The sequence below is a fragment of the Macrobrachium rosenbergii genome, chromosome 16 (genome assembly GCF_040412425.1).
Source record: "Macrobrachium rosenbergii isolate ZJJX-2024 chromosome 16, ASM4041242v1, whole genome shotgun sequence".
NCBI classification, from domain to species: Eukaryota; Metazoa; Arthropoda; class Malacostraca; order Decapoda; family Palaemonidae; genus Macrobrachium; species Macrobrachium rosenbergii.
Window position 1 is genome coordinate 39,848,771 of NC_089756.1, and position 26,106 is coordinate 39,874,876.

At 35.9% G+C, this 26,106-nt stretch overlaps 1 protein-coding gene across 1 annotated transcript; it reads left to right on the forward strand.

The window, feature by feature from the left end:
- Window positions 1-502: 502 nt before the first annotated feature.
- Window positions 503-25,136, forward strand: LOC136847344 (exportin-T-like). Its single transcript, XM_067118929.1, has 20 exons — window positions 503-724; window positions 8,181-8,296; window positions 9,112-9,228; window positions 9,819-9,938; window positions 14,094-14,255; window positions 14,439-14,555; window positions 14,889-14,989; window positions 15,441-15,609; window positions 15,865-15,944; window positions 17,198-17,339; window positions 17,521-17,727; window positions 18,253-18,435; window positions 19,090-19,290; window positions 19,767-19,899; window positions 20,926-21,110; window positions 21,653-21,796; window positions 22,357-22,545; window positions 22,994-23,203; window positions 23,647-23,793; window positions 24,561-25,136. The coding sequence occupies exons 2-20, from the start codon at window positions 8,237-8,239 to the stop codon at window positions 24,828-24,830; spliced, it is 2,937 nt and encodes a 978-aa protein (XP_066975030.1). The 5' UTR covers window positions 503-724; window positions 8,181-8,236; the 3' UTR covers window positions 24,831-25,136.
- Window positions 25,137-26,106: the final 970 nt, after the last annotated feature.

The window sequence follows — 26,106 nt, forward strand, 5'->3', positions numbered from 1 at the left end:
TCTTTCCATCACAACTTGCATCAAAACTCAAGAATGAATTAAACTGCTGTTTTTATTGGTTTATCTTTTAATTTTCTGCCCACTTCGTCGAAAAAATTTATAAGTGTCCATTAAATTTGTCATAACGAGTAAGAGATGACAGCAAAGTAAACTTCAAAAATTTGGTGTCCCACAATTTTAATAATTTATATCCATATCACTTGAGTCAAGTTAAAAAAATCACATTTATACTGCATATTTGCTGTACGTAATGATAAATATATCTATCTATAATCTCGTTGATTACAAATGAAGTAATAATAAAGTTACAGACTATCATTAAATAGTAGGCCTATTTATTGGCCTTTGCAACGGTTCCCTCACCGAGGTCAAACATAGCATTTATGCTGTATATTTTTGCGCATACCTTTAGATATTTATAACTAAAATCTCGAAAATTTAAAATTAATTAAACTATAAAAACTTTACAGACCATCATTAAATAGCATTTATTAGCCCATGCAACGGTTCCTTCTCGACGTCGTGGACGGCTGGCCGGCCTCGAGCAGAAAATGTCCAGAAGAAGAAAACAAACAACCTGACTTGGAAGTTCTGGAGGAATTCACTCCGGGCGATTTCTCCGCGACTTTTGCACACGAAATTCCGAACGGATTACAGGAGACGCCGTAACATACTTCTAAAGTGAGAGAAGATGTGTAATGCGCCATTGAGAGGACAGTTATAAGTGAGTTTATATGTAAATAAGTGTGTGAAAAGTGGAGGGGTCGCGTTGGCCAACTTTCTAGCCTAGGCCATGCAAAGTCGGATGGGCCTCCTCCGCTGTCAAGTGTCAAATTACTAATATTTATTTTATATTTGACCTTTTGACGTTCTAGTTCTTAAATTTTAGCCATTGTCAACTAACAGTTTGGGATTTGGGGATTTTGAAAGTACCGTAGACCTATTTGGGCTAGACTGAGATAACAGGGGCTAATGGCAGCTTAAAGGTAACTCACTCCTATTTTAGGTGGACGAAGCTAAGGCCGTGATATGGCCGGGTAGAGGTAGCCCAGGCCTGATCTGGTTCATTTTGGGCCTAGTTTAGCCATTTGTCACTGTAGTACCTCATAGTTTATAGAATTCAGCACATTAATAGTTTAAAGCGCATCCGCAGATCAGATATGCTGATGTTGTACAGCAAACTGTGCGGCAAAATTCGTGCGACTTTTTTGTTTTTGTACTGGACAAGAGTTGTTCTCAAGTTGCCACTTATTATTAAATTTTATATTTTACTTTGTAAATGTGTGTGTGTGTATGAGGAAAAATTGGTCGCTTGTTATGTAGAATCTTATCAATGAAATATATTGGATTATGAAAAACAAAAATATTTCATACTACAAAAATATTTCGGAATGAAAGCTAAATAGGTTACCATAGCATGAATCCCTCGGCTCACCGTGACTCCTGTAAGTCATGGAACCGTCAGTCTGGATACAATGAAACTGTGAAAGAGGACGTTGCGATGGAGTGAAAAAGAAAAGTTAAGCAGAGCATAGTCTATTGATAAAAATTGATGCATTTGGGATATGAATTCAAAGTTATTACCTCTTTTTGCTTTTGTAGTTTTGTGTATAGAACAAATGTTAGCCAGGATCATGATTTCAATACTTGCAATAAGTTATTACAAGTCATAACTTAGGCTATAGCCAAGGCTACATAGGTGTAGTCCCGTGACTGGTTTCTTCAGTTTGAAGAAAAAAAATTATAAATAAATAAATAAGCAAGGTGGAGAGCAATCTTCGCCATTAGAATACAATTAATTCCACATTTTTATTATTTTACTTTTACTTTAGGAATGGAAGACAGTAATCAGGTTGGACATTACCAGCCACACCTGTTGTGTACAGGTTTTGGAGAATGACAACAACAAATAAAATAAAAATAATAGTATGGCTGTGGAGTCTAGGCCTGTGCTATTGGCCTTATAACATACTAGGCTATATTTCAGATAGGTACAATATATATTTGCATCAAATCTTTGTAACTTATAAAGGGTGTCTGTAAGACCATAAAGTAGGATTTGTGAAATTCCTGCACAGTCTTGGTGTGGTATGCTTCCATCATTATTTTCTTCATAGGCCTATAGGCTTAACAAGAGTGATGTGATCGAGAAGAGGGAAGTGCACTTGGCCTACAGGTAAGGTGAGGGGAGGAAACATGAGCCATTTAAACAGTTGACATCTGGTTAGACCACGCCCACAACTACATCTCCGATACATTCTTTACATTAAATACATTAATGTGGTATCTAAAAAGTCAAATTCGTTAAGTATTTACGTCTTTTCATATTTACCATAATTAAAAATTACTGTGTTAATGTTTTTAGAATGATATAGCTGATATTTTGATGAAAAATATAGCATTGGTACTTCGAAGCCATGCTTAGTGAACAGTGTCATTTTTTTAGCAAAGTTGCAAAATGTTTCATCATTGCAGCTTAGCGTCATTAGAAATGTGAAGAAGGTAAGAGTTGCCAGTTAGTGACTTTTGAATGAAAATCACTGAAATTGGGTCACACGAATCTTGCTGCATGCTGTACCATAGTATATTTTTAAGGTGTACATTTAGTTTAATTTTTACAATTCAGTATTACTTTCTAAAAGCTAATTTATAATGTGATTATCAAATTTTATATTCATTTTATTCAGAAATTTTTTTTTAATCCTCTTCATAGGCTATATGACAATAATAGATGGCTCACTATCTATTTTAAAGGATTCTAAGGTGAGAAGAAGGAACAAAAATTAATGAGAAATAATATATATAGTAAGCTAAACTTCCTACCCCAACCTACTAGGGATGGGGTCCCCTGGAACCTCCGTTAAGCTAACATTACATTATAATAGTGGCCTTTCAAAAGTGTTCCAAGTCTGATATATGAATGTATTTGTTAGATTAACCAAGCATTTATGACGGAACTAAATGTACATATTCTCAGCATTGCAAAATGTTTTGTTACATGGTAAACAAAGTTAAGAATAATTTTATTACAAGCTTACTAATATTTTTAATGTAACTCATTATTGATAATGTCTAAATATAAAGAATTTCCTAAAGTCAAAGGGAATAGTAATGAAAGTTTGTCAGTCATAATTACAAAGGGTTAAATCCTATTTTTTGAAGAGTGTATGAATGATCAATACACAATCAATAGTGCTGTGTTTATTATAAAACATTTTTGTGAATCTAAAAATCTGTATAAGGGAATATGTATTCTATTTTACCTAACATAGAGTTTTGCATTGGGAAAGACCTTAACAATGCCTGCTCAGTTATTTGGATGTATGATTTTACATGTATGGTGTATGAGAAAATTTAGCATACCTATTCAAAGGAATTTAGCTTAGTCTATAGTCATTAAGCTCATTTATTTTAAATTCCTTTACTTTATTCAAAGAAAAAATCAGAGAATTTTGATGGTAAAAAGGCTGAGTTCATCTTAGGTGTATGTTAACTAACTGAAGCACTATTATAAGACAAAGGAAAATTGGAATTTAGTAAAAAATTGCAGTTCCCATAAATTCATTTCCTTATATTTTCTAGCTGCTTGTGGCAAATAATGCTTAATCTGGCCCCTGTTTTGTCTGTTCTTTGTACACATTAGCATTTATAGGATAGATAAAATTTCATTTTGGCACATAAACTCAGAAGAACCCAGACTGGCTCCAAAACACCCTCACTGGCATAAAATTGTTCTAAATATGTCTGCCATAGCACATAGATATATTGATTTTCTGCAAAGAACTAACCATTACACACTTTTCCTTTTCTTTAACAAAAAATTGCATTTGTCTGGAAAACTTAGCATTTTTTGCTCTTTTCTTGTCGTATGGTGATGGTACTTTGATAAAATTATTTATTTTGACTTTATTTTGACTGATTAATGCCAATTTTTTTTTTTTTGCAGGTGCTATCATTTTAGGAAAGTATACTTTGAAAAACTCATTTTAGTTTAGGTTCTAAAATAGTTTTTGTATTTTAGTTGTTTGTGTCATTTGGACTTCCTACTTTACATAATCAGATCTTTTATCATTTTTGTTAACTGTTTGAAATAGCTACTCAGGTTATCATAAAGCATCGGATTTTTGTAACAAAACAATACATTTCATATATATAATTAACTTACCAAGTAATTACATAAGTTTCTAACTCGCACTGCAGCTTTTATTTTAAAAATCACGGTATCGCTTTGATTGTTTATTGTAGGTGACAGGGCCTGTCCACCACCAGGAATACTGGAAATGACTTGGCAGATAGCCAACTTTTGAGTAATATCGGGGTTTTGCTGCACCTTTTGTTTGCTGACTTTCAGTTATATGGCTGGATTTCAGTGAAGTATTAATGCTTATTTGAGTAGCCTTCAAGCCTTAAAAGCTTTCAGAATCATTTTCTCTAGTTCTTTGAGGTTCATTAGTAGTTCTTTGGGGTTCATTAGTTTTGCTATTCTAGCGAAAGTTGCAAGACCAGATTAATCAAATCTTAAATATGATTCTCATACAATTTACTGTAAATGTAGTCTAATTTTAGTAGGAGAATCCTCCTACTTTTAATCCACCTACTCCCATGCCTGGCTAGAAGGTACTTAAACCTTGCCATTGCCAGTCTAGAGTCTAGGTTTGACAAAAAAATTAACCTACTAGTGACAAGAAACAGTGTTGGAGTTAGGTAGAATTCAGAAGGTGTTTTGGGAAAGAAGATCAGATGGTGCCATTCCTTCTGCAAAGTGACAAGTGATGATGGTTTCTCAAGTGGAGGGGGTGGCATCTAGCCCTATTACTTTTAGACAAAGGTCCCAGTCCTGGCTCCCATGAACTGGGAAACCTGATGCCTTGCCAGTTTAGAGACCACTAGGTTTGCTGAAATTAACAGCTCTACTAGTGACTGGCCCAAAGGATTAGACTTATTTTGCGTGGCTAAGAATCATTTGGTTACTTAAAACGGACCTACAGCTTATTGGAACCGAACTTTCCATTAAAGTGACAAATGAAGTTTGTCACCAGAAATAGGGGTGGAACTCTTCATCCCACTGGAGACTCAAACTCGCCTGGCAGACAAAGGTCCCAGCCCCGACTGACCCCGAAGAGATTGAACCTGGGAGAAGACATACTAGATGTCCAAGGGAGGCCGGTGGGGTTTGCCCACGGGTAGTTGCCCCCTCAGTCGAACCTTGCACACACCCAGGTTTCAACAGACAGCGACTGGAAAGGCATCTTATTGGATGTGCACCAATTATCTTCTAGTATGGCACCACTTCTGAGGTGCTCCCAACGTTTTCTTCATTCTTCATGGCTGCTGAAGAGACACACAGACAACGGTTGCCGTTCTCCGCTTCTTGTCTAATGGTATTAAAAGGCCAGCCGCATCCCACATCCTTCCTGCAGCTTTGCTTTGAATCCCTCTGTCTCTTCCTAGGTCCAGCATCCAATGGATACCTGCTTTCCTTAGTTCCCATTCATTGAGCGACCTTACTTGGCCTCTAAGCACCAAATGAACCCTCTCAGACAAGTGTTCTATCAGAAATGAGAACAAGGTTTCCAAAGGATCATCCTGTTCTCCAACTTTATCAGTTAATTTCATCTGTGATTGAAGATCTAAATACTGAATCGTTGTTTCTTCAGCCAACATTTATACTTAAGATCTTCCAAACCCAACTTCCCTTTGCAGTGAATTAATAATGTGGGAAACAAGGTGGAAAAGCAGCTTGGCCCATGAAAGACCATCCACTGCCATTGGTGCTTTTAAGGCATATACACAGCTACCTAATGTTAAGCAGCTTTTGCAGTTTCTAGCAACTATACCTGTGACGACCTGCTGTATGGATTGCTCATTTTCAGCACTAAGGAGAATAAAAATGGACATAAGATCTACAATGAGTGAGGAGCGGTTGGAAGGGTCAGCACTTATGGAGATTTATAATGATGTTACGATAGATGTGTACAAAGTGATAGATGATTTTGTTGGGCATAAGAATCGTCTTCGTCTTCTGATTGACGTTATGTGTCTTCATTGTTTTATTTTTAGTATTTTGTATACTGAAAGTTCAGAATTACTATTGTTCAGCTACTGCATATATTCCTCTTGTCTGTATTATTATTATTATTATTATTATTATTATTATTATTATTATTATTATTTTATAATATATATACTGTATATATTTTTTTGGTCTATCACAGTCATCCATTCGACTGGGTGGTTTTTATGGTGTGGGGTTCCAGGTTGCATCATGTCTCCTTAGGAGTCCATCACTTTTCTCACTATGTGAGCTGTTTCTAGTAGCACACTTTTCTGTGTGAGTCCCAGAGCTATTTCGGCATCTAGTTTTTCCAGATTCCTTTTCAGGGATCTTGGGATCGTGCCTAGTGTTTCTGTGATTATGGGTACAATTTCCAGTGGCATATTCCACATCCTTTTTATTTTGATTTTCAGGTCTTGATACTCATCAATTTTTTCTCTTTCTTTCTCGTCTACTCTGGTGTCCCATGGTATTGCAACATCAATGAGTGATACTTTCTTCTTGATTTTGTCAATAATTTATTATTATTCCACCAAATGAAGCACTTAATACTGGTTCATGGAGATGTCAAAAATATACATTTCATGTGCATCAGAATTTTACCAGACCCCCAGCTGTAGGTGCTCACTGCACTCACCTGCTTCATCTTCCACAAAAGTAGCCCCCCCCCCCTTGCTAAATTCCTGGCTACACCCCTGCCATGCCTTAATGTTTTAAATAAGAATATGTCCATGTATCCCACCCTCCTTTCAATGTGGGATTCAGCTATGCAATTACTTAGTAAGTTACTCTTATGAAAATGATATTTTCATAATAAAATTAAGTATCGTATATATTTACCAAGTAATTACAGAATCAGAGCCTGCCCTCCTTCCCTTGGGTGGGCATAAGGGCACAAACACATTGAGGCTATCTGCTAAGTTGTTTCCAGCATTCCTGGTAGTGGGCGGGGCCTGTCACCTACACTAAACAATGAAAGTGCTACTGCAATTTTTTAAATACAAGCTGTGCAAGTTAGAAACTATAGCTATGTAATTACTTGGCAAGTATATATGAAACTTAATTTTATTATGAAAATATCCTATGTGTTACAAACAAACATGTATTTTTTCGTGCCTCCCCACTCCTCCATCTTGTTCAGTAAAGTCAGACAAAACTTGAAATTACCAATTATCTTTTGATATGGGTACTTTAGAGCCTGGAATAGAGGTAACACAGCCAAAGGGTACGATAAAGAGGGGTTTATAAAAAAAATGTATTCTGATATGTTTTATTGTTTTAGATAATTACTCAGCCATTTCCATTGACAGTGAAATATTTTAGCGTTTACAGTTTCCCATTATTTAGTTGTAGTTTCCTGTGGCTGCATATTACTCTCATTTGTATCAAATTCTTTTGAGCTATGGTCCTGACATTCCATACATGCAAGTTCCTCAGTCAGTACTAGTACTGAATGAGTGTGAGAGAAAGTGTGTTAGCTGTCACTTTAAAAAAAATTATTAGGTTTATGACTCAGTATTAAATAACCTTTTTCTTTTTCTTCCTCGTCTTCTTCTTCTTCTTCTTCTTCTTCTTCTTCTTCTTCGAGAGAGAGAGAGAGAGAGAGAGAGAGAGAGAGCCCAAGTGTGTGCGTTAATCATCATTTCTGCTTTCATAGTTATACAAGTCATTGTCATCACTACCATTATCCCTTAGATAATCGGTTGGTTGCCTTCTCCAGTTACTTCTGTCAGTCTTCTTGAATGCATCCAGAGTGGTTTGAAGACTTGACTAAGGGTTTATACGACCACCTGCCCTTGCAGTTGCCAACCACAGTTATTGGCGGTGAGCCAAGCCTTTGACTAAAAAAGTCAGTCTGCAAGGCAGCAGTTATCCTTTTAGTTGAATTTTACGATATGTAAGACTACAATGGCAGTGTTTTTACACCCCCACCAGAGGGTAATTTTCATAGTTGCACAAGTACTGAACTGGAATGCAGTACTGTATATTGTAGTTTATTGTTTTTTGTAGGGGACATAAAACCACTAACTATGTATATGGTAAGTTTTCATTAGCTTATGCATCTTGAAAAGTTTTATCTAATGTGAGTACAATAATTATGTTTTAAAATCTTCTATACTTTCAGAATCACTGCCTAAATGAAGTAATCACAGGAGTTTGTTCCAACCTCTTCCAGACAAAATGGATGCCCATATGCTCCAAGGCCTGTGGGCTCCAGAGAGCCACGAACAACATACAAGGGTGTGTATATGAATATTTACGAGGCATTTACATTTTATTTTATATTGCGAGTAAAACCTGCTAAAGTGTAAAGAATTCATATTTCTACAATGTCTGTCACTCATTAATCTTGCTATTAAGAAAAAGTAGTGAAAAAAATAGTGAAACTTTGTCTTCAAATAAAACAAGTAAAAATGTGCTGAAGTTTCTTCGGTGCAGTTGAGTTTTCTGTACACCATATAATCAAGGCCACTGAAAATAAATGTACCTTTCTGCGGTCTCGGTATAGTGCTGTATGAGCTGTGGCCCATGAAACTTTCAGCCACGGCCCGCTGGTGGCCTGTCCTATATCGTTTCCAGGCGCACAATCATTGTTGACTTTAACCTTAGATAAAATAAAAACTACTGAGGTTAGAGAACTGCAATTTGGTATGTTTGGTGATTGGAGGGTGGATGATCAACATACTAATTTGCAGCTCTCTAACCTCTAGTTTTTAAGATCTGAGAGTGGACAGAAAAAGTGTGGACGGACAGACAAAGCCATCTCAATAGTTTTCTTTTGCATAAAACTAAAAATGAGAAGAGAAAAAACCAAGAATAATTCCACAGAAAAAGTTCCACAGAAAACAGGCTGGGGAGCACCCAGTTGAATTGGCTCAAAGTGGTTAATTAGTTTTTAATGATCAGTCCCACTTGTATCTCCTAAAGAGGGAAAGAAAAGGTCTGGGGGCATTACAGACCATAAATGGTGGCATATGCAAGGTTGTTGGTGTTATGATGAAACAAAACTTAAAGATTCTTCATCTTACTTTTATAATGTGTCGTTATCATTTCAGGCTCTTGAATACCTGCAGAAACTTCGCGAAAGTAAAGACGGATGGCAGATGTGTGGAGCAACACTTAATACAGGCGGAACTCTCTTGGATGAGAAAGTCAAGTTTGTTTGCCTTCAGGTCTGTGCTACGTTGTTGAAGTTAGCAGGATAACTTCTGTTTAGTTTATAGTGTATTTATTGTTTATTGGTGTTTCCAAGCAGTGCAAGAGCCACATTATTCTATTATACTGTATATCACCTTAACCAGATAATAGTTAAGAAAGTAGATATATTCAACTCAGTGATTACAAAGTGAGCTATCCTCAGTAGTTTGTGGGGAATTATCAGATGCTTAGTCATTCATCATTTAACTACTCTTTCTTGAAAAAATGCCCCATTTGGAACACCAATCATGATAGTATTTGAGTCAAGTTCTTCATCCCTGTTAATCAGGCAGTATTTCAGTACATTAATAATCATTATTTTATTCTATTTTAGAGAAGTCATATTGCCTGTTATTATATTTAAGATTAGTATTATGATTTGTTCCATATGAGCATTCTCCAATTCGGGATGTGATATTAGCCTAAGCTATTGATTGTATACCTATTTTGCTATGATAAAATCATTGCCAGGGCCCACCAGCCATATTAGTGGAGTTTTTAGTGTTTCTTAACATTGCTAACATACTTCTTGAAGTAAAAATGTTTTACCAAGATTTATTTGCAGGTGATGGAACATTTTGCTCGTGCAGGATATATAACTTCTTCCGTTGAAGAACAGCAAATCTTTCGACAACATCTCTCTCACTGGATGTCAACCCTCTTTATGTGTAATGAACCTGAGAAAGTACGTATGTTAGCGAAGCACGTCATGCTATCCATAACTATTTTTAATCCCTTTTATTTAGGCATGCCTTGTATTTAAAGCCTTTTTTAGTAATTTTTACTTATATTATTTAACTATTTTTAAACATTTTTTTCACAATTGTAAGGCAAACCTATGAAAACAGTCTCCAAGTCCCAATTCTGTCCAAAATTATTTATAATTGTGGATGTAGAAGGCCCAGATTAAATATGCTATATTGTCCATGTAGTTTCTTCCGTACCACCTTTTCATGGATTATGGGATGTTTGAATGCTAATAATATTGAACACTGTAAACATTATTTTTGAGATGAAACTTACTCTCTACCCTCTACCATTAGCTTTATCAGCAACTACTTGGCTTAGGTTCAACATGTTAAAATTGAAATAATCATTAATGAATGCTCTCAATAGTTACCCCTACCGTTTGGAGGGTGGTGGTGGTAAGACAGCGAATGTTTTGGTTGTCATTCTTCTCTGTCGGCAAATATGGCCAGCCGTTTAGACAAGTATTGTAAAATTTGGGTTTGTTTTCTTGGTTATCGAATGGATTGTTTGGATTTTGGTCTCTATTTGGAAATATGGATTCAACGAGCCATGACGTGCTGGATGGGCATGCATGCAGGTGATCTAGATAACTGAGTATCCTATCTATAATCTAGCTCCATTTGGACTAGTAGGTGCAAATCCTCCCTTCTCTCTAGCAAAGAGAGAGAGGGACTGAGTCCAACTGACTATGAACAAACCAGTTGGTTATTCTTAGCTTTATAGTCTCCGACACTGTAGGTTTGTGAGGGCAGGTACGAATGAAGTTCGGAGTTCACAGCTATTCACAGAACGTTCACACAGGTCAAGGGCCCATGCGAGCCAAAACGTAGATTCTGACCTTGGACAGGTAGAAACAGGGATTAAGTACAAGCATTTGTGTTTGTTAACGGAGAGAAATGCACACAAAAAATGGTACAGGATATCGGGCTGAAGTTCATACATACATGGTTGGAAAGCTGGCAGTGCAATACTTACAGTGGTAACAATGCAGGCAGTCCCTGATTAACGGCGATCCGGTTTTACAGCGCTTGTCTAGCGACGAAAATAGGCAATTTTCGGCACCAAAAATTAATGATTTCCGCTTATTGGCGCCAGTAGCCGAAAATCGGCACTTTTCGGCGCCAATAAGCCCCACGAAAATCACCAATTTTCAGTTAGCAGGGATTTTCAGTTATTATCACACCCTCAGAACAGAAACCCCACCGATAACCAACTGCCTGCACATGAAATAGGACAATGATCATAACGAAGAGGTATGTATTATAGTCATCATATGTGAAATGCTGTGTTTTTTTCGTCCGTGTGTTTGGTGCACTGGGTCACTGTCACCGGGTAACGGCCGGCAAGATGTAGTGTGAGCAAAGTCCATGTGTGGGCCCTACAGGCTCATCCAAACCTTTTCAAATCAAGGATATTACATTCCATTAGTTCAAAATGCCCAGATGTCTGGCAGTTGAACATCTCTCTTGTTCAATAGATCAGAGGTATGGTCTCCTTCCTTTGCTCTTTCATGACCAGGAATATAGTACCCAGGTGAGCTGAACTACCAGTCAGTTCAGAGATTTACTCAGAATCCTCCCTCCAAGAGTAGATCTCCCATATGTAAAGACCGAGAGGTTGTATTTTTGTAGGAACAAATGACAAATTTTCTAAGTAATTTGTATTTTTTCTAACATACAAACCTGAGGTCTGTACATAAATTGCCCACCTCTTACCACCCCTCATTCTCTTACATAGGCCAAAAGGTAAACTGTGTAGAATTGAATGTGCACCGATTTGGTGGGCAGTGCTTCCGCCCTTAACTTCGGTAGCTATTACCATAACCACCTTGCAAAAGTTTATCGGCCAGTTTTCCAGCTCGCTGCATGAGTTCGGAAACCTTGGTAGCTGCCACCAGGACTTTAGCCACTGGACAGTGGGGATGAATAATGTCCATATGCCACAGTTGTTTCCTGGTTGACTGTATGTTTGGTTGACACATTAATTTATCCAGGACAGGTACTCTCCAGCGATTGATTTTTACCCTGTAGTTTGCAAGGCAATTTGGAGAGTGTTTGGTCAAGACCTCATTGATCTCTTTGCAGTCATGCTGACTCGTAGTCTCCATCTGTATGTCTCCCTAGTGCCGGGCCCCCAAACCTTGGCAGTAGACAATATGATTCAAGATTGGACAAACCTATTCGTGTATTCCTTCCCTATGTTTCCGCTGTAGAGGGGGGCTACTCTAGAATTTAGGACTACCAGGAACTCCACCATGTTTCTAATCGCACAGTGGTAGCCGAGGAGGCATTGGTTCCCAGTCCTTCCACATATCAATAGAGTTCTGGGCATTACCTCCATAGACAAATCTGCTTCGTCAGGCAGGGACAGGGAACCTTTACTGAAATATCAAAATGCTTTGCCTAACCGCATAGAACTGTCGTCTAGCTCCTGAGCTCCAGATACTTTTATAAGTCATCTAAGAACTTTTCTAATGACAAGAGGAAAGTCCACTAATTTCTTGTTCAGTATCGTGAGAGCTGTAAAGATTATGGTGCAAGTCCAGGGGCAGTCCCTGTCTTCTCACCAATATTAACAACACTTTACAGTATTAACAATGTATAAGGGACTACACTTCTTGAGAGGTGCCAAAGAATTGTCTGTTTCCTCCATCAAGACTATAAATCCATGCTGACTTAGGCGAAACTGTTCATGCTTTTCAGCTGGATTGCTCAAGGTTCTGCTAAGCCATTTTTATGGAACCCATTTGTTGGTGTAAGACTCCTTAGGGGTCCTCTTTTCTACCCCAGAGAGAGGCTTCTGCCAAGGCTCTTTCATAGAACACTTTCTGGTGGCCTTGGCTTTGGCCAAAAGAGTTAGTGGGTTACATGTGATATAATTGTTTGTAGGGTGTTCACATACTGTAGAAGAACTATCTTTTTTTATTGCATCCTTACGTGCTAAGATGATGTCAAGACCGGTGCTCTTCCAAGAGTTTTCTCTATCCCCACTTTAAAGAGACTCCTGAGGAAGATGAGCTTCTTTGATGCCCCATTAGGGCTGTAGGGATTTATACATACAATCTTAACCTTTAAGGAAGCAGTGTAGGAACCTGTTTTGCACTAAAGAATCCTTTGGTTCCTATGTCTTAGATGCCAGGGGTTTCAATCTCAACCAATGGTTATATTCAGGGTCCACGTTCCACTTCCTTGCAATACTGGACCTCACCTCATGAAGATAATCATCTGACTTGCCATGCGATCGTATACATCAGGTAAGTAGTGACGAGGATATTTCTAATATGTGATAATTTGGTTATAAGGGAAATCTGTTACCCTCCTCCAGCATTCAGTGTTATAATCAGCTAATGATAGAGGGTAAGTTTCACCTCAAAAATTATGATTTTTATGATAAAATCAATTTGTTTGGTACTTACCCTCTATCATTGAGAGCCCTCCCTCCCCTTTTAAGAGATTAAGAGAAGAATGACAACCAAAACATTTGCTGTCTTACCCCCACCCTCCAAAGGGAGAGTTCATTAACGATTATTTCGTTTACGATTATTTCAATTTTAAAACTTGTTGAACCTGCGCCAAGGAGCCGCAGATAAAGCTAATGATAGAGGGTAAGTATGTAGAAAACTGATTTTATCATAAAAATCATTATTTTTTAAAAGCAAATAAGTTATGAGTGATTGGGTTCTTAAGAATATTAGCAGAAAATTGGTTTCAAATCAGCACCTTATCAGTTTCTTATTGAACATGAAAGCAGCATTCCAAGGTGGTGTCATGCATGGATTACATAGCAACATTCCAAGGTGGTGTCATGCATGGATTACATATATGTATTTAGTCAAAGTGAAACTTACCACCAAATGAATTGGGGACATGCCTTGAGGAATAGCAAAGTAGGTTGGAGTAGGCTGAGATTAAACCACATAGCTTCCAGTGTGAGTCATGTGTGCAACCATTGCTAATGTCACCCATATGTGTGTTACTGTATACAGTAATAAGTTTCTAATGCATGGTTTACATTAAAAAGGTACAATATTGAATTTCTTTTGCCAAGAATTTTCACTATTTTGAACTGACAGGGTTATTTTTATTTTCAGGTATTCATACTCAATAAGACAGCTCAGATTATGGCTCTGGTTTTTGTTATTGATTACCCAACACGGTGGCCTACCTTCATGACTGATCTCCTCTCAGTGTTACAAATGGGTCCTCCTGCTGTCAACTTGTATCTAAGAATCCTGTTAGCCATAGACACTGAGGTATAGCATTTTTGCAAAATGTTTATTAGATCAGTTTACTACAGTATTACCATATCTAGTCATAAGGAAAAGTAGGTTTGAATTTGAATAAAGTAAGATAAGGTATTGCACTTCTAAATTTTCAGGCAGCAGATAATCTGCCATTGTTTTTAGTAGTTTGATAATATCAAACATTGTTTCCAGGTTGTTGATCGAGAAGTAATCCACACACAGGCTGAAACTGACCGGAACACTCTTATCAAAGATGCTATGCGAGAACAGTGTGTAGTGGACTTAACTAATTCTTGGTACAATATTCTGGTAAGGTTTTTTGTATGCATTTTTTAAGGAGAGGACAGTTTTATGTACATTTGAAATACTCTAGTTTAGCTTTAGGTGTAATATTTGAGTAGCCTGATTGCAAGATTGAACCCTAAGTGCTATGTGTCCTTTTGTCATTGAGTTATATCTTTGAGGTATAAAATCAAACTTTAATAAAGGTTCACTTTCCTTTTCACAGAATCTCCCAAAATAGTTAGAACTATGCAGGGGAAAAACTTCTTTTCTATCCAATCCAACATTGGAGGAAGTTATTGCATAGATATTTTTAATCACCCCTAAGGGTAATTGAAAGTCATGTAACCACTTTTTCAGGTGAAGTATGAGAAATCGAACCCAGAGTTAGTGTGTCAGTGCCATGAAGTCATTGGTGCCTACATAGCATGGATTGACATCTCCCTCATTGCCAATGATAGGTAAGTACTTTGCAATTTTTAATGTATTTACAACAGACTTCATAATTTTATTTGTACTTATTTTTCTGTAGTGGAGAATATCCAGGTGCTCAAAGATTCATGAAAAGGGATTAGGAACAGTTGGGCAGAAAAGCTGTAGCTTTGGACGGAGCAGGTTGACAACCTGTAGGAAGGCCCAGGAAATCATAGTACAGTATACAGTAGAGGGAATAAACCAAGACCTACTCCCATCAGATAGAACTCATTTCATGTTTGACCACATAAAGGGAAAAGCTAACAAATGCTCATAATGAATGGAAAGATGATTGATAATGATGGTAATCACATTTAAAGTAGTGAAGTGGAGATTATCACTGGGTTTCACCTGTCAAATTCTCTCACTTTAGCCTTGTTTAATGGTAAAATAAATTAAATGTCAGTTTTTATTTATTTATTCTTTCTTGTTCCTCAGATTTGTTTGTAAGCTCGTAGACCATCTGAAGGAACCACTACTCAGAGAAGCTGCTGCAGACTGTATCCATGAAATTATCACTAAAGGCATGGACCCTGTCACTAAAACTCAGCTAATAGAATCCTTTGTGACTGTTTTGGATCAAGCTGGGGTGTTGAAGCCAGTTGATGTAAGTTTTCACTGTAGTAGATTTGCTAAATATGGTTGGTTTTGCATATAATCCTTAGTTTAATCTTCCTGACAAACTTCTGCCTTAAGTGCCTGTGTATGCTGCATAGAGTAGTTCTCTACTTCCATAGAAGTGGGACGTTTTACTGATATTGGATGATAGCTAAGACTGAATTATTTTTCTCTTGTATTTATTCATAAACCACATTTCCTTCAGAAAATTTGTATTGTTAAAAATTTCTGTGAATTATTTCAGGATGATGATTCAGATTTTCTCGTCAAACTTGCAAGACTGATTAATGGCATTGGTGTACAGCTCATTTTATCATGGCAAAAGTAAGTACTGAAATGTTTTAGCCAATGGGGAAATATCCTTTTTGCTCGTCATCTGGTGCTTTTAAAAAACAAACCTGGCATGTTAAACACTGTTGGGATTTCCAAGAAAAGTCAGTGGAATGTAAACATTTGGAAAGTAACTGGTACTTTACAGAGCAAGATTTGCTTAGAATAATTACAGTACCATGTACGTTTTGGTAAAAAGATGTCTGTAGGAGTTGGTATAGTTGTATATAGGACTATCAGTATACCCTTTGAGTTTTTAATAGGAATTGTTACTCAAAAATATTGATATTGTATACCATTAGTGATGTTAACCTTGACTTGATTTAGTTATAAGTGCATAAGGAATTTGTTAAAATGATGCTTTCCCCCAAGGATATAACCAGTAAGGACCTATTCTTTGTTATTATATGTGATTGTGTGTTATGGATAATAGAAGATATGACCTCTTAGTGACCTGAGTTGGTTCAGGTAGTTACTATATACTTGGTCACACACACACTTAACAAATCAGGCCATATTTGTTGTAAGTGATGGTGCTACATCTTCCTTGCTATAATTGTAGTGGCATTGCACAGGGTTGAGGTGTCTCCCTTAACTTTTTGCATCCCATAAGTGTTTAGCGTCATTAGTATCTTTCACCAGATTCCTACTCTGTTTAGTTAAATGTAAAGTTAGCTCTGTAAACTCTCTTCACTTTTTTGCACTTTCTATCTGATTTCTCATCTGGTCTAGGTTTTGATCCGTGTCTTTTTTCATTTATTTTGTGGGCCTCCTAGTGGTTCTGCTTTATTCTTCCATACACTTTCATGGCTAGCTGTTTCTCATGCCTTACCATCTCATGTCCATACCATCTCAGTCTATGAGGTCTCACTTTATTTTCTAGTCACTTGATGCCACATTTCCCTCCAGTTTCTTCCTCTGCACTGTGGCCATGAATTATAGCATTCCATAGTCTCACATTTTCAAAATCTCTTCCTTTTTTGACGAGATGGGCAGTGACAAATGTCAAATCCTACCTGTTCATATGCAATCAGTTCCACTCTCCACGAATCCTTGTTTCCTTTTCTGCAATCTTTAGAATGCAATGTGTTTCATGACCTGTTAATACTATTAAGAAAGGCTTTGGGAATATGTATGATAGTTTTGAGTCTGTGAAACAAAATTAATTTTTGAAATATGTAATGGACCACAGAATCTATTAAAATGTACTAAATATAATTAACTGATTGACTTTTCTTTGATTGCAGGTTAGATAAAGCTGACAACGAAAAGAGAGAGATGGTGCGAGCTGCTATTGAAAATAAAGTTACACTGCTTCTCACCTTCCTGGCAAGTGATTATGATGACATATCAGCGGCTGTTTTTGATTTTGCACGAGACTACATTCAGGTATGAGTCTTCTCTTGGCTCTTGGGCAATGGTGGTTTAGTTGAGAAATGTTTTTCTTAAAATTTAAATCATGTTTGAGTGAACTCATTAGACGATCTTGAAATGGTGAATTGAAATACTGTCATGTGTTGACTTTTCAGAGTAATAGTGTTAAGTTTGTTCATGTTCCTTTCTTTTCCAGCTTATTAAACAGACTGGAAGCATATCAAATGTTGAGCAAGGTTTATTGGAAAACATGTTGTTTGTTGTCATCACAAAAACGAAATACGACGAGTCTTACAATTTTGAGCAAGCTGGAGAAGAAGAAGCAATGTTTGACGAGTATCGAAAGAAGTTGAAAGTTGTCTTTGACAACTTGGCAGCATTGGTACCAGAACTTGTCTTGAAAGTAAGGATTTTATTTATGCTTGCTTACTGTGTTCATCGTGGTTTGGCATATGATTTTTTAGTACAACTAGTTGAATGGTTAATACAGATAAAAAACTTCCTAGCCATTGCTTGTAAGTACTGTTAGTGTCAGTATCATTTCTGTTGTTTGCTTATTTCTAAACATTTTTCTTGAAACCCTGACATTTGTTTTCTGAAAATACATTTTTGCAGTTGTTAATGATAAGCTTTTCCTTTTGTATTGCTGATATTTTTAGGTCTAATTCAACTTTCAGTTTAATTTTAATTGTTGACTTCTCCAGACTGCAGGACGTGAAATCAACTAAAGGCTGTGGAGTGAAAGATGGTCATTCATTTGATGAAATGCTAAGCCAGATTAAGCTATTAAAGTACATTTATCGTAAATTATTAAATTCCTTTGCAAGTATTGATGAGAAAATTGAAACTTTGTAAAATTTACATTGTAAATATTAGCATTTTAAGTACTGTAGCAGTTATCAGTATTCAAAGTTAATTCTGTTTACAGGTGAGCAAGGACTATGTAATAACAACTCTAAGCAGGTGGCAAGCCTCATCTTATGAAGATGTTGAAGCTGCGGTCTCCTTGTTTTATAGTCTAGGGGAAGCTCTGCCTGCCTCTCATGGGAACCACTTTTCATTACCAAATACTCCAAATGATATTAGTGACCAGCAAGGGAGCATATGCAAGGTATGGTTTATTTAGAAGTTAGTTACACATGTTAGAAGTGATCTGGTTCAAGTACCTAATAATTGTTACAATGTTTCACTAGAAACTCATTGTTGATGGGTCTTTTGTTCTAAAGACATGTATATTATTGGTTTATTTCAAGAGAAAGATCATATTTTTTTTATTTAATGCTATAAAGAATACTTTTTTTCATGACCTTTATTGATCTTTATTATAGTGAGAAACTATGTGAAGACAGGAACTGATTAGCTTTATGCCTTTGGGAGAGAAATGGGAATTTTAACTTGCAAAACTTTTTTTAAATCAATGTTCTAAGTAGTTTTATTTTATGATCTATTATTAACAAGCCAAAAAGGACATTACAGTGCTTAGCAAGCTCCCAAAGAATGCTTATTTGTGAAAAAAAAGTTGAAGGGTAGAGTAATATGAAAGTATAAAAAAAATTAATAAAAATAAATAAACCAACAAGAGAGATATGTATAAAGATGTTGAGAAAAGTTATACATCCTAAGGAGTTGGTATATGGTACTTTCAAACAGAAATTTGTGCTTTCTTGAACATTTAAGTGTGCTTATGTTAGAGCAGAATGAGTATATTTTAAACACTCTTAGTTTTGATAAATTTTAAGCTCTTGATATATTTTGTTTTACCCAGTTGAAAACTTCTGCAATGCAAGAAATGATGCGCTTGCTTGTCACTTCTGGCGTGTCGAGTCATAGCCATCCAGCAGTGTCTCTTCAGTTCTTTGAGTGCGTGGCAAGATACGAAAAGTTCTTCACATGTGAACCAGAATACATTCCAACTATTTTAACAGCCTTTCTCGACTCACGTGGCATGAGAAACAAAACCCCGAGAGTAGGTGTTGGTGCAAAAGTTCCTCTGAAATTATCGTTTTACGTAGTGTGTTTTACCTTGGTTGTACTTTTTTGTTATTATTACTCCAATTCTAATTATGAATTCATTTACAGAAGGAAAAGTTTTTTGTCACTTAAGATTTTATATGAGGCTCCTTGGAAGCAGAAAAAATTATTTACATTTTGCTAAAGCAATTCCCCTTGTACATTTAATAATGTATTAGTGCTTTTGTCTATTTATTAATTTAGTAATTTATCCTTGTTTTCTAATAACTTATTCTTTCTGTATTTCATATTATCTTTTGTAATTTCTTTCAAATGAATGCCATATCCTATGGAAGCTTTAATTTCAAGTCATTGGCCCTTGTAGGTCAGTTCCATATGAATAACATTCATCTTCTGAATAATAGTAATAATAATAATAATAACTTATCATTAGTACTACAAAAATGTCAACAGCCTTTCTATGCTTTTCAGGTTCGAAGTAGAACAAGTTACCTGTTTTCTCGCATTGTGCGCTGCCTTAAAAATCACATTATCAAATATACTGAAGATATTCTTAGCCAGTTGACAGAACTCCTTGCTTTAGCTCCGCCAGATAATGGTCAAAGTAAGTGCTAGAACTCGTATTCATTATGGTATTTTTCACATCTTCATGTAATTTAATGTTCTTTTAGATATTTACCTTTTTATTGCTCTGTTATTGTAGTTTCTTAATGCTGGAATAATTGAATATATATTAGTATTGTAAAATGAGATAAGTGTAATATATGAACTGATTTTCAGTTTACAATGTAATTATTGCTCTTATAGACATTGCTCTCTTCCACATATCATAGAAAGTCATTAGCTACAGAAGAAAGACACTTTCTTCTGTACATCCTAGAAAGACAATTTTTTCTGCATATAAAAACCAATTATTTATATAAAGATACCTTTATATATGTATAATGATTTTCATGCATAGTTATGAAGTATATAAAACTTCTTATGCATTTGAACATTCCAAGTGTGCATTGACAGCACTTACTCAGCCATATTCAAGTTAGAAAATGAAGTTCCTAGAGTAACTACTCTCTGGCACACCCTGTTTATCTTAACAGTGACTAGAGGACTACCTACTGGTGTTAGAAATATTCATGTAGATGAATTTGTCATATATTGTACAATGTCCAATGTCAGCCACTCTTAAGATTTGCTGTATCTTGCTATTTCTAAGGTTGACAAATGGATCATTTGTTGACTTTAAATTCTCAAGTCAAAAATTAGACATTTGTGTTTTATAAGGATGTTTGAAAAAATTATAATTTTAATGTTGAGTTAAAAATGAGTTACTTTTACCAGATTTTAAATGAAGAAAACTGTGTAGCCTTTATAAAAAAAATAAGCAAAAATGCTTTAAGCTTGTCTAAGAGGCTTTTTCAAACTACTTAAAAGTGCTGATAGATTGACATTATTGTCAGGAATTGGATGAACGTCAGAATTACTTCTACAGACATCTTATTTAATTCTCAATGACATTTTTAAGGAAGGAAGGACAAGTCATTTGATGATTTTCTGATTCTTTGAGTACACAGTGTGATGTGTTGAAGTGAAATAATGTTTTTTTACAGATCTCCCTTCTTTGTCTTTGCAGTTGCACCACTCTTGTCAAATGATGACCAATTATATTTGTTTGAAGCTGCTGCAATGCTGATAGTCTTTGGAACTTCCGATGGACCAAACAAGGAAATATTGATGAGAAATTTACTGTCCCCAGTTTTTGCAAAAGTTACACTTCTTATGGAAAAACTGCAACAAGAGCAAGATCCAGTGAGACAGGTTGGTTGATTTGTATTTGGAAATTTTATGGGAAAGACTTCACTCTTTAGCGTGACGGAGAGAAGGCCAAAGGGCAAAGCATAGCCCTTTGTCAGCATTACAGAATTGAAATCAATCGTATGGTACAATTTCTTGGAGGAATAGTGCCGTCAGTGCACCTCACACGGTTCACTGTGGGCATTACTTAAGGTTCTTTGCAGCATCCCTTTAACCCCTAGCTGCAACCCTTTTCATTCCTTTTACTGCACCTGCATTCATATTCTCTTGTATCTTACTTTCCACCTGCTCCTAAAAATTGTTTCATTGTGCAGTTACGAGGTTTACTTCCTGTTACACCTTTAAGACCTCTTTACTCTGAATTTCCCTTTCAGCACTGAATTACTTCATAGGTCTAAGTGCTTGGCCTTTGGCCTAAATTTCACATTCCATTGAGGCACATTTCTATCGCTATTTGAAAAAAAAAAATTGTGAAAAGATGTAGTTTACACTTTAAAAGGTTATTCTAATCTTAATATGAATAAAGTATTTTTTGTCTTTTTCAGATGAGTTATGCCAAGGGCATCTGTCATGCCATGTCTGTCACTGCACGTACGTCTAAGGCCTTCTCTAACCAGAACACTATGAGCGCTTGTGGCTGTGTACAGTTGTATCTTGATGCTCTACAGCTTTTTATTAATTGCCTCAATGTATGTATAGTATACAGGTAGTTTTTGATTCCAATATTTGTCTAACAGTAAATATAAGGATCTGAGGACTATTAGGGTAAAATGGATGTTTCACATCCACTCTAGTCATAAATGTGATCTATTGATTTTTTTCATATATAATTTTCAGCTAGTCTAGTGCTTTCTGTAATGATAAGTGTATTTCACAGGTTAATTATCTACCAACTATAAATTTAATGTTGGTAACTGTTTCATTTTTGGCAGTGTATCTATTCATCAACTTGTGTTAATAATTTGTTCAATATAACAATAGATTGCATGATACTTGTGACAATAAATGAAGGTAGCTGTGTTCTATTGGCTATTAGGCCTGTACCTTATGAGCATCAGATCATTGTAAGTGATGATATGAGATAATTTATTTAAAAAAAGGACATAAAAGCCATAGTAGTTATGAAATCTTATAGATTATCCTGCATCTGTGACCCATTGTGATGTAGGAAATATTTTTATTTCTTACCATTAAAGTAATTGGTTTTCTATTTGCATAAATAGTCATGAATTCTTATACTTTCCTGCAGGTTGGTATTGAAAGGGAACTTATAGGCTCTGGTGTACGACAACTTATGCACAGGCTTGTGGTTTGTTTAGACGGAGGAAACCTACTTCCGCTGCTGCCACCTGCCTCCCAAGCACTTTTGCACACACCGTCCTCTGTAGTGCTGACGGAATATCTGCCACTTATTAATCAAATCATTACAAAATTCCAGGTGAGGAAGCTATAGTAGCACCCCAACTTAGCAACCTTCTGTGCTTGTCAGCTACGATATTATGATTATTTTTCCCCATGCTGTTTTACATGTGATATATTTTTAGATATCTCTTAAACTGAATGTTATGTGTATAGTGCAGGTTAGTTTAGGGTAGGTACTATGTGGAATAACTGTTAGCTGTAAGAGACCTAGAAAATATATAAGTTACCTAATGGACTTTGTTACTTATCAGAAAGGCTGTTACTTATCAGAAAGGCCAGACACTCAAAGTGTCTTTTCTAGTTGAGATGGTACTATGCTTCAGTATCACTGAAGAAAGTCATTCTGTATGGGAATTACAGTTTAAGGCATTGTAGTTATAGTAATTATTTTACTCGTACACATAAGTATGCAATTTGTACTGCTGAAGACTATTGTTAAAAAGTATGGTTATTATTCTTTACAGAATGAAATAAGTGTATTTCTCCATAGTATATTTGTCCCTTTGGTATCTGCTATATTTGCTGCCTTGTCTGAAGCAATCGAAGAAAACGATGAAGAGGAAAAGAGGACACGAACATTGTTACAAAGGAATTACTACCTTTTTTTGACAACAATAATTTCCAACAACTTAATAGATGTGATTGCTGCATTGGAGTCCAATATCTTGCATCAAGTAAGTAATGTAATACTGTTTTATTTTTTACCATATTGCTTGTTTAATGTTATGGCCTCTAGCAAAGTATGCATTAGAGGCCATAGATTTCACGTTTTTATGTAGACCTGGCTGTCAGAATATGTAAATGGAAGGTGAGAGGTAAAAAAAAAAATATTAGTATTCTGTGTCAACAATCATCAGAGACCAAATGTACAGTAATTACCTAAGATTTTATGTATATATATTCGATATATTCAACCAAATAAATGTGTTTCTTAGAAACAAATCTTCTTAAGCCTCTATTAGATGCCTCACTATCTTTCAGCTTCCTTGTCTTGAAATTAGTTGGTTCTGCATTCTTTCAGATTCAGTCATGTATTTGACTATTATACTGTAGATCATTTTATATTGCTCATAAGCGTATTTGTTTTTTTTTTTATTGTACTTTTCTTTTCTCTCAGGTGTTAATGTCAATAGTCCAAGGTGCAATAGAGTTTCCTGATCCCGTGGCTCAAAAGAACTGTTTTGTGATTTTACGACGACTTACAGAAGCATGGTGTGACAAGAACGACCATCCTCCTGGTTTTATCGAGTTCCTCTATACACAGGTATGATGGTTTTATTGAGTTCCTCTATGTACATGTATGGTCAGACAAGCTCCTCTATACACAGGTATGGTCAAATTTATATATCAGGATTTCTAGAGCACAGATGTTTTGATGATAGGTTAAGGAATAAGTGAAACATTAATGTAATTAGATCCCACCTTATCTCAGGAGACAATTAACATAGTTACCCAAGTAAATAATTTGCATTCTCCTTTACAATGTTAGGAGGAAGTTAGCATAGTGTCCTATAAACTGGTCATTTCTTTATTTTAATTTTTTCTTTTAGCAAATATCATGCCATTGGCAAAATTACCCAAATGCAGACATTTGTATTTTCTGTCACAAGCAGCTGGACAGTGCCACATTCTGTAAATGCGGTATTGTTATTTAACAGTAAATGAAGGGATAAAATCAAATGAAATCAAAATCAAATCAGTGATTCCATTAGTGTAGAACAGCTTTGAAAATTCATTTTGTAGGTTGCACATAGAAATTCCTCCTTGCCTGGGGTAATAACAGAAAGGAGCAGATGCAGTAACATTTCAGACATTGTAATTTGGTTCATGCACTTTTTTTTTTTTTTTTTTATCTATCCCAGAAGGGGGTTACCACTCAGCAAGAACATGAAAAAGTGGTAAATACTGTGTGCATGCTGTGTTTAACATAGAGAATGTCCAAGAACTTTTAGTTCCCAATTTATCATCACAGCAAAGAATGTAGTCAATAACTTTGAGCTAACTGATATACCAAGATATTTTGCTTTCCAGGTTGTGCCTGCATGTTTTTTGGCCCCGCTAAAGACAACGTTTGACCTTAACGATGCACAAACAATTCTTGCCCTCCATGAATCTGTGACTTGTTTGCAGTCGGTTTATAAGAAGCGCGGGGAAGAACTGATAACCTACCTGCAATCAGAGTACCTTCCCAAGATGGATATGTCACAAGAACTCATTGATGAATATTGCCAGGCTCTCACCTCAGATGCAAAATTTTTCCGAAACTATAGTAAATTATTTTTCCAGAGAGCTAAATCATGAGGGTAAATCATTTGCTCTAATTAAAGAGAATATTGTTTTTTGTATTTTGTTACAGCTGTTTTGCTTCTTTACCTGTGCCCTGTAAAGTGTAATCTACTCAAAGAGAAATGGGAAAAATTATCAGTGACATCTCTAGTCATATATGAAGTTGAGATTATTTAATGACTTGTTGCTAAATGTTAGTTTTTTCCATTTTCATTGACAAGACACCACCAAGTATAAATATTGTCAGAATCAATTTTAAACTGTATGTTTCCAGTGACCATATATTTTCTTCATTTTACATAAATTGTTACTGACTTTTCACTTCTATATTTTTATCCTTTCTGTCATTTTATCAATATATTTTAACCAGCTCCTTTCAGCGTTAAACTCACTACATACAAGTTGAGAAGATAAATGTACAAGATGGAAAAGCATGTTGTGCTTTAACTTTCATTTACTTAAATAGAGATTGAAAGACTGCAAAACAAACCACTAACATAAGGTTTAGCTTGTCAATGGGAGGTACCAAATTACATATCAGAATACTAAGTCACCTGTGACTTCCTTATTGTTCGTAGCTGTGCTAACACCTCTTCCATATCAGGATCTTGAAATTACTGAGTTGGGAGATTCTGGCTGCTTTTATTATGGACTATCAGCCAGCAGAATGGAAACAAGAAATGTACTCTGAAAGAAAATATAAAACTATAAATGTTTATTGTGCAAAAATACTTTATGTTTAGAAAGGACACCAAAAGTTATTGCTCTGAAAGAAAATATAAAACTATAAATGTTTATTGTGCAAAAATACATTATGTTTAGAAAGGACACCAAAAGTTGTTGCGGTTATTGCAAAAAATGCAAACTTATATATAATATAACTACCCATTGGGTGTGAATGTGACCATCAACTCGCCAAACTGTTAGGCTGATCTACACAGTAAAGTGAATAAAAAACAAGAACCGTAAATACAGTGCTGCACTGACTTACAGCAGATTCGATCTTGGTGCCATAACTTGATATTGCAGTAAGTTACGGTGCCGTAAGCGCCAATAACGGTGAAAAACTAACTAACAGCAGAAATCAACTTATGGCACAGTGCTGGAACGGGTCCCCCGCCTTAAGTTGGTGACACACTGTACTTGTCTGCAACAAAATGACACCTCAAAAAAGAAGCAAATGCTTCACACCAAGAACGTGCTATTTGAGGTATTACAAAATATCTAGTACAGCAATATTCATAACTTTGAAATAAATGCATAGTTACGGTCACTAAATTAAATGAACCTG

Excerpts from the sequence above, each read along its gene's own strand:
- LOC136847344 (XM_067118929.1), top strand. The coding sequence starts at position 8,237 with ATGGATGCCCATATGCTCCAAGGCCTGTGGGCTCCAGAGAGCCACGAA. Across the intron at positions 9,229-9,818 it reads TCAAGTTTGTTTGCCTTCAG|GTGATGGAACATTTTGCTCG; the intron begins GTCTGTGCTACG and ends ATTTATTTGCAG. Across the intron at positions 17,728-18,252 it reads TACCAGAACTTGTCTTGAAA|GTGAGCAAGGACTATGTAAT; the intron begins GTAAGGATTTTA and ends TTCTGTTTACAG.